General features: G+C 36.9%; 2 protein-coding genes across 2 annotated transcripts in view; one reads left to right on the top strand and one right to left on the bottom strand.

Annotated features, from left to right (window-relative positions):
* The first annotated feature begins 1,116 nt into the window (after positions 1-1,116).
* LOC106876516 (growth hormone secretagogue receptor type 1) lies at positions 1,117-3,772 on the top strand. Its single transcript, XM_014925093.2, has 2 exons — positions 1,117-2,173; positions 3,086-3,772. Exons 1-2 carry the CDS (start codon positions 1,122-1,124, stop codon positions 3,252-3,254), a joined length of 1,221 nt encoding a protein of 406 aa, XP_014780579.2. The 5' UTR covers positions 1,117-1,121; the 3' UTR covers positions 3,255-3,772.
* Positions 3,773-4,581: 809 nt separating this feature from the next.
* LOC106876513 (condensin complex subunit 1) overlaps positions 4,582-8,773 on the bottom strand; it is a 24,973-nt gene continuing 20,781 nt past the window's right edge. Inside the window, exons 29-33 of the mRNA XM_052976930.1 lie at positions 8,759-8,773; positions 7,985-8,168; positions 7,494-7,653; positions 6,619-6,705; positions 4,582-5,997 (exon numbers count right to left, since the gene is read on the bottom strand). Of these exons, the coding sequence (XP_052832890.1) occupies positions 5,882-5,997; positions 6,619-6,705; positions 7,494-7,653; positions 7,985-8,168; positions 8,759-8,773 (562 nt within the window). The 3' untranslated portion in view covers positions 4,582-5,881. The remainder of the gene's footprint in view (positions 5,998-6,618; positions 6,706-7,493; positions 7,654-7,984; positions 8,169-8,758) is intronic.

Here is an 8,773-nt window from a genome sequence, read left to right as displayed (position 1 = left end):
TCCATAAAGCATTCTTAATCAAAAGCTCTAATTCTGGTTCCTCTTGTTTTATAACTGGAGGAAGAAGACTTAGATTTTTGCAGTTGTTGCTTCTCTTACAGTTGTTGTAGTTGCTATTGCTGTCGTTGTTGTTGTTGTTGTCTTTGGTGTTGCTTTGGCCATTCGTTATTCTCAAGTAGGTCAAAAATCAACTTTGTCTTGGCAGCAAAAATTTGATTTATTTGAATACTCAAGAACTATTATTATTATTATTGTTGTTGTTGTTGTTATGTATTGTTGAAGAGTTTTACTCTGTAATACTGTGGTCTCAGGTTCAATCTCACTGTGTGGCAACAACAATCACCATCACAATGACAACAACCATCATCACTATCACGTTGTCATTGTCATCACTCTAAGTATATATTTGACAAATATATTTTTTAAATCTTTCTCTGTTGCAGGATTGAAACCTTCACCTCTCAGACACTATATGTTGATTATTGACACTTAATCCCACTCATCTATGTCAAGTACCCACAACAACAACAACCATTCTTTCTATTATAGGCACAAGGCCTGAAATTTTGTGAGAGTGGGACTGTTGATTATAATAACTCCAGTGCTTGACAGGTGCTTAATTTTATTGACCCAGAAACAATGAAAGTCCAAGTCAATCTTGGCAGAATTTAAACTCCAAATGTAATATCCGAAGAAATGCTGTGAAGCAGTTTGCCACCTTAACAACAGCAATAGCAACAACAACAACAATAATAATAATAATGATAATAAATCTTGAATAAAAATCTTGAGAAGTACATGGAACAAATAGGGGCTGCAATAAGAGTGGAGCACATGAGCTCAAATACTCTGGATGGTGCATAAGATTAACTATCTGCAGATATCACCTCTTCAGAAGTTTTATAAAAAAACTTCCCAAGCATTTGTTCCTGAGTATAATGGAACCTATGGAGTTCTGTCACAATAGTTATATGTCAAGCATTTAAAAATGTACTCTATAAACACACACACATATATATATATATCCATAACACATATACGGAAAGAAAAAAATTAACAAAATAAGAAAACAAAAAGAGGAAAATAAAAATCGTTTTGTTCCTATTTTATGGAGATTTAATATGTTTCAGTTGCAATTATTCTTGATTTTAATCATTTATAAAATGCATCTTGTGAATTCTTCAAATAACTTATCGGTTCCCCATCAAAATGATTACCATGCAAGAACCACCCATTACCCCTCATCCCCAGAGAGCCGCTGGAATAATGACAACAGCAGTAGCAGTAATATCACCTCACTTGACCTCTACTGGGAACACAGGCTTGCTGTTATCATCAATCTTTATATGCCACCTATTTTGATCGTTCTTGGGGCTATTTGTAACTGTTTGGTTGTCAGAGTAATGGTTGGGCGCTGGTTCTCGTCTGTTTCTTCATCGGTGTACCTGATAGCTGGGACAATAGCTGACACAGCGAGTCTGTTAATAGCCTTACCAGTTCATTGGCTTTATGTGAATTTTCCAGATTCAATTCACAGGAATGAATATTCTCACATCATGTGTAAGTTCTTCAATTTCTTTGGATGGGGTAGCAGCGACTATGGTATCATTCTCACTGTTGCTATGACAGTCGATAAGGCAATTGCCATTCTATTTCCGATGAAAGCAAAAATATTATGCACGACAAAACGTGCCAAAAGAGTTATATTCACACTTCTTTTGACTGTTATTCTCAAAGAGAGCCACTTCTTGTTCACATCTAACATCGTTCCACTGGGTCGCACAGAACAGCTGTGTACTGTCGACATTCCGAATGATACCTACCGTATTTTCTATGAGAAACTGTGGCCCACCATTCACAATTCTTTCCTCTGCCTATCCTTCATCATTATCCTCATCAGCAGCAGCATCATCATCATCAGTAAGACCAAAATGTCACGGAAATTAAAAAAGTTCTCAGACTCAATACGAATCTCTCATTCTGTGGATCAATCCAAAAGCCGACAAATCACTATCATGTTGCTTCTAGAATCCTTCACCCTTGTCCTACTCACGCTACCATATTCTTTATATGTCACCATCTTTAACAGAGAACAAGAACCAAACGACCTTCACACGAAATCCATCAACCAGCTTGCTTTTGCCATTGTTTTCTATTTCCTCTACATTAACAGGTAAGTAGCTTTTCCATATGTGTACACACACACATGTATCCATCAGGGGCATATATTCCAGGTGTGCTAGGTGTGCGCTGCACACCTATCGAAAATGGCAAATTCATTATAAATATTAATCTCACTCATTAATCACAATGGAAAATTTTTGTTATTCCTCTGTTTGAAATTTGGTGGCATCAGGTGTAGCGGCACACCCAATATAACAACCACCATATGCCACTGGTATCATCATCAATCCCTGGGCATTGCTGTCTCAAGTCCTAGGACTCATAGGGTCAGTTATCTGGTTTCTATGGCAATGGGGAAATGAAAAGGGACCGGAGATGTGGTGATTTTCTGTACTTGATAAGACTTTTCAAGCTAAGTAAAATCGCTGTCTTCCACACATACAAGTGCCTTTTCAGGTGCTGGTGTCACTTAAAAAAGCACCCGTACCAGTGCTGCATTAGCACACCCATGCCAGTGGCACATAAAAAACACCCAGCACACCCTGTTAAATGGTTGGCATTTGGATGGGCATCCAGCTGTTGAAACCATGCCCCAACAGACAGTTGGAGTCTGGACAGCTCCATGTCAAACCGTCCAACACATGCCAGCATGGAAAGTGGACATTAAATGATGATGATAAGTAGAGATCAAAATCACAACATTCCCCTGGATGGGATGCTAGTCATTGCAGAACATACACATATATTTTAAGCTGATTAATCACACATCAATTCCACAGTGCTTTCACAGCTTATAAGGAAAAAAAAAAATGACTTTGGCAGTTTTGAAATGAATATTCAGTTGTTTAAGTCAACTGAATTACGTGTTCTTTAAATTAAACTGCCATACGTACCACTGGTGGTACATTTTCATAATTTGAGAATAAAAAAACTTGATTTTTTAAATCTTTTTTCTAAACAGGTGCCTCAACTTCGCCATGTACTGTATGAGTGGTTCCCGTTTCAGAAGTGCACTTCTTGAAGTAATTAGGGGGTCGAAAGCTGGCCAAGAAATAAGAATTAAATTAACTGCCACTCCAGCCTCCTCGTGTGATCCAATAGTGAGTGTAGTTTCCAAGTCATCTCTCTGAATGTGTAATCCCAGACTGAAAATGTTTAAAAGACAGACAGGATGGTCATGACTGACATGTTCTTGATCATAAATAAACAACAGCAAGAACAAACATTGTGGTGTTAAACTACATGCAGATATGCACACACACATATATATATATATTTATTTATAAAAAAGAAGTTTGAAAACGCCAATATATAAAAAGTGAATTTTTAATTTATAATTTTGTCAGAGATATTTTTAACATGTTTCGGTTCTAGAAAAAAACGAACCTTATCAAAAATACATATTTAAAAAAAAATATATATATATATGCCACACACACACACACATATATATTTATTTCATTTCCTGGTGTATGACTGCAACTGATTAATATAGAGCCCCACGAAGAGTATACTCATCCATACCAGTGGTTCTTAACTTGGATGGTAGCAAATGTCAAGGGCTGCTCTGAGGGACAGGCATTAATTAAAAAGAGGCATGATATGGTTTAGAAATAAAATATTTAACTCGTTATCATATTTCTGTTGACATATGCTGTGTTTGTTTCAGTTAATTTTTGGAATAATTGTCTTTTATCTTTTCCTTGTTTGTCATTAGACTGTGGTCATGCTGGAGTACCACCTGAATGAATCAACCCCTAGTACATATATATTTTTTTTAAAACCTGGTATTTATTCTATTGGTCTCTTTTGCAGAAACTATGGAGACATAAACACACCAACATTGGTTGCTAAGTGGTGTGGGAGACAAACACACACACACACACAAACATGTAACAAAGTAAAATAACTTTCCTGCTATTAAACTGGTGTCTGGGACAAATTAACATTAGATCTTGATGGAAGATTATAATTCAGATCAGTAAAAAACAGTAGATTTGTGTCGTAGAAACGGAGGGTGGGGCAGCCTCAGGTGAGCTGGTATCAAAAAGGTTAAACCTTGTACAATATTTGTGTTTTAACCCTTTAGCATTCAGATTCGTTTGTGAAATGTAATACTTAATTATTCAATCACGGATCACCTTGTAGCCTCGTTATTTCAACGATGAGACTAGTTTAACCCTTCAGCATCCAGATTATTCTCTGAAAGATAAAGCTTATTTATTCACATTGTTTTGAGTTAATCATGCGTTATCTCATAGCTTCAAAATTGTATTTCAAAACGATATTGTAAGGTAGGTGTGAAAGGCTGGACCTGACTGGTTTGAAACAGGTAGAATATTTCGACTAGATATAACCAGTTTAAAAGCTAAAGGGTTAAACATGTTTTCCAATAAACCTTTCTCACAATTAGAATATGAAGTAGAATAATGTGTAATCAGTGAACAGAAACTTGACTGGATATAAAAATATTCACTTTTATTTTGATAGACTATAAATATTGCATAATTGAAACCAAAAAAAAGAAAAAGAGAGATTTATTTTTTTGACATGATATAATGATTGCAAAGTTAAGGTACTAGAACTAATGAAAATATGGTTAAAAATCTACATGTTGTCATGCAAACCATTGTGGTCTGCTTACGTGGAACAGCAACAATAACAAAAACACATCTGGTAGTGAAAAAGTTTTGATGGTTGACTAGTTGAACAAAGTTAACAAAAAAAAAAACAAAACAAACAAACATGTATGCCAGCAAGGAAAATGATGAAAATGTTAAGGTAAACAAACAAAAAAAAACATAATTAATTCAGAAAGTAGAAGTGAACATTGAACAGTTATTTAGAATGAGTGAAGATTGAACTCAAATTCTTCCACTTAAATCACACATGTACTCACTCAGAAGCAATGTGACATTAGTCCCCTTGAGCCACAAGGCTGTCATCTATCATTTGTCAGGGAAACACAATTCTGAGTCATTTCAGATTTGTCGTCCCAGAAATATTCAAAGTTAAGGGCATTTAGCATTGTTGAATAATATAAAGGTTTTCTGCATGCAATCTGATGGATGTAAATTCAACTGGCCACAGGAAAAAATAGAAAGGTAGACATACACCTACACACATTAAGATGACCATTTGTGCACACAGACATATACACATGCTCTCCTCACTAATACACATACATACATACACACATATATATATATTACATACATACATACAGTTTTTGTCTGACAAGGACCAGAGGTTCTATGAGTGCAGAATCATGAAGTTGCCAGGAAGAGGGCAAAAGGTCATCAAACAAAATGACTTCTATTTCACACTGAAAAACCAAAATTACTTTCTTGCCAATACATACATAACACATACACACATGTACATACATCCATATATGCATATACACACACATGTACATACATCCATACATACATGCACACACACATACACATGTACATACATCTATATACACAAACACACATGTACATCCATCCATATATACACACACACACACAAATGTACATACATCCATATACACACACACACACACACCCACACATTTATATATGTACGTACATGCACATATACATGAACTAATGCTGCCTCAGACATCTCTCTGCCTAACCCATACTAGTGTGGGAAAACAGACATTAAATAAGCAGAGAGAGAGAGAGAGAGAGAGAGAGAAAGAGAGAGAGAGAGAGATGGAGAGAAAGAGAGAGAATGTGAGAACATCAACAACAGTGAGTTGTGTAAATTAGTTGACAGGCGTGAGGACTCGTTTCCTGGTTGATCTTATTCTTTTGCTGGGTGTTTTAGAAGCTGGAGTGAAATCACTGTTGTCGCTGTCGTCTGAGGGTTGATTCTCTTCATCTGAAAGACAAAGACAAACATGAATAACCAAACTAAATAAACAGTCCAACTAAGTTGTAGTAAGACACCCAATGGCCTAGTGGGAGCAGAGTAGTGTACGAAATGTCATGTGCTTATGTTCTGAGTCCAAGTTTCAGTAGGATTGATAGAAAAATGAATACCAGTCATATCAGAGGGAGACAGGAGGTGGTTTTCCCCTCTCTCAGCTGAGGGGTCTTTGTCTTGGAAGTGTTGGTGTCACGTAAAAAGCACCCAGCACACTCTCCAAAGTGTTTGGCATTAAGAAGGCCATCCAGCCATAGAAACCATGCTAATTGGAGCCTGGACAGGCCAGCTCCTGTCAAACCATCCAACACATGCCAGCATGGAAAACAGACATTGGATGATGATAGTGTGTGGTCTTGTGCTAAGGTGGAAATTAATACTTTTAGAAGCCAAAGTAATGAAAACGTATCAAATTGTTGGCCATAACCCTGACATTTTATTTGCTTTTCTTTTTTATATGATTTTTTATCAAACAAAGCTTGAGACTACTGTAATGCAAAAGTGTCAGAATGGCTGTGAGACAAGAAGTTTATTGACCCTGGGAGGATGAAAGGACAGCAAAGTGGACAAACTCACCACTGTCACTTGAAAAGTATGAAGCTTTATTCTTCTTCCTTTGTGATTTTCTTGGAGTAACTCTAAATTCCAACGGGACACCTTTAGCTGAAATAGAACATGAATGAAATTATTTCTCCACACATTTTATACTGTATTTATGTGTGTGTGTAGGCTATAAAATATGAATGTTTTCACATTGGCATACAATTGCAAGATGGGTTTTTTAACCGAGTCGGGAATCATGAACAAAAGAAAAGACAAAACCCAGCAAACCTGGCCCTTTTCTTAGCGCATCTATGTGGGAATACACTGCCTTAGTTTCAATTGATGTTGAATATAATGAAGAATCTAGTAAAATAACTTTGACATTATTACATTAACATGAAATTTTGATGATAGGTTTTAAATTAAAACCTATCTAAATTAGATCCCTTTAAAACAGGATATTTGTATCATAGACGCAGGACTGGTCTCAGGTAGGTTGGTCTTAAAAAGGTTTAAAAACAATTACTGTATTTGGTCCTTAATGCAGTAAAGATCCAAAATCGCATATAGGGCCTGGGGAGATTTTTAAAGACATATTTGGTGGGGTTTTGTCAAAAACGTGCATCTTTTATCCCATCACATATGATTACAGGTAAGTTCATTGTCACCAATTCATTGTAGGAGAGTTCACTGCCATCAATTCACCATGAGAAAATTTTTTACTGTGAAGTTTTCTACCTGATGATTAAACATATTAGAGTTCAAAAATAAGGTTTCTTTTAATTCTTTTACGGTGAGCTTATTTCTCTTAACTTTCTTTGTGGTGAACTTTCCCTGCAGTGTGAATTGGTGATGGTGAACTTACCAGGAATCATCAAATATTCTAAGTGACCACACATAAAGCTTACTTTGTTTTGGAGTCTTTCGGCTGGCACTAGAGCTTCTCTTCTTGGACTTTGCAGGAGCTTTTCCAGGTGTCTTAAACACGCAACCGTTATCTGCAATTGCTTCATCAAGTCCCTTGGTATGGCACTGAGTAATCTGGGCTTCAATCTCATCAATGGTAGTCTGAACAAATATATATAAAAAAAAAAAAACTAGTAAAAAATCAATATAGATGATTGACAAAACTGAGCTGAGTGGATTTCAGAATCCGATACACAGATATTGTTTTGAGCTGAGTGGGGGTGCTAGATTCCCTTGTTCAAAAATATAAGGGCACAGATCGTGTTGTAGAGCCAGCTGGAGATGATGTTTCCTGGGGCTAAATTACAGCAACATTCGTCCTAAACCAGGACTGCCATGTTATGTTGGCAAACAATCTTTAATCCAAAGTACTGTTGTTGAATATCTCTCGTTGTGAGATTTAAAAATAGTAATTTTCTAATCCCAAACTCACCTTAAATTCTATCTTACACCGGGTCCTAGCCTTTTTCAGTATAGACAGCATATGTTCATAGAGTTCGTCATTTGCCAGTTTGTCTGAGTAACAGTTGAAGTTCTCCTGCAGCTTAAGAATGCATTTCTCATTGAAGGTGAGCAATGACAGACAAAATGCCAAATCATTCCACTGACGCTCTGTCCTGGAAGGAGAGAAAGAGAAAATCATGTGCGCATGCATACATATATTACATAACACATTACACAAAACACACTCCTTTATGGCAGTATACTTGTTTCTGTCCTCACTCCGATCTTTCTCTCTCTCCGGCTGGGTAACCTTGTATCTCCTCTACAGAAAGACACCTGCTTCTGTCTCACTCTAACCATTCATCATCTGACACAAGATTACCTCTTCCAACGCCCCCATCCCTCTCAAAGATTCCTTGTCTTGCAAAGTTACCTGGTGACCCTGTCAGTGCAGGTGCCACTTAAAAAGCACCCAGTTCACACTGTAAAGTGGTTGACATTTGTAAGGGCATCCAGCTGTAAAAACCTTGCCAAAACTGACCTCGCCTGTGCTTGTGTCATGTAAAAAGCACTCAGTCCACTCTGCAGGGTGGTTGGTGTTAGCAAGGGTATCCAGCTGTTCATGGGATTACACAATAACAGCTACATAACCAACATGTCACAAGTCCCTTTTATTGGTCTTGACATGAGGCACAACAACAATTAGGTAGCGCTGCCGCCACCACTACCTCTAGGTTGCAAGAAATATTAAGAAGCTACTTACAATGTTACACGGAAT

The sequence above is a fragment of the Octopus bimaculoides genome, chromosome 26 (genome assembly GCF_001194135.2).
Source record: "Octopus bimaculoides isolate UCB-OBI-ISO-001 chromosome 26, ASM119413v2, whole genome shotgun sequence".
NCBI lineage: Eukaryota > Metazoa > Mollusca > Cephalopoda > Octopoda > Octopodidae > Octopus > Octopus bimaculoides.
Note: the sequence above shows the minus strand (reverse complement) of the source record. Positions and strands in the feature narration are given on the sequence as shown.

Excerpts from the sequence above, each read along its gene's own strand:
- LOC106876516 (XM_014925093.2), top strand. The coding sequence starts at position 1,122 with ATGTTTCAGTTGCAATTATTCTTGATTTTAATCATTTATAAAATGCAT. Across the intron at positions 2,174-3,085 it reads TATTTCCTCTACATTAACAG|GTGCCTCAACTTCGCCATGT; the intron begins GTAAGTAGCTTT and ends TTTTCTAAACAG.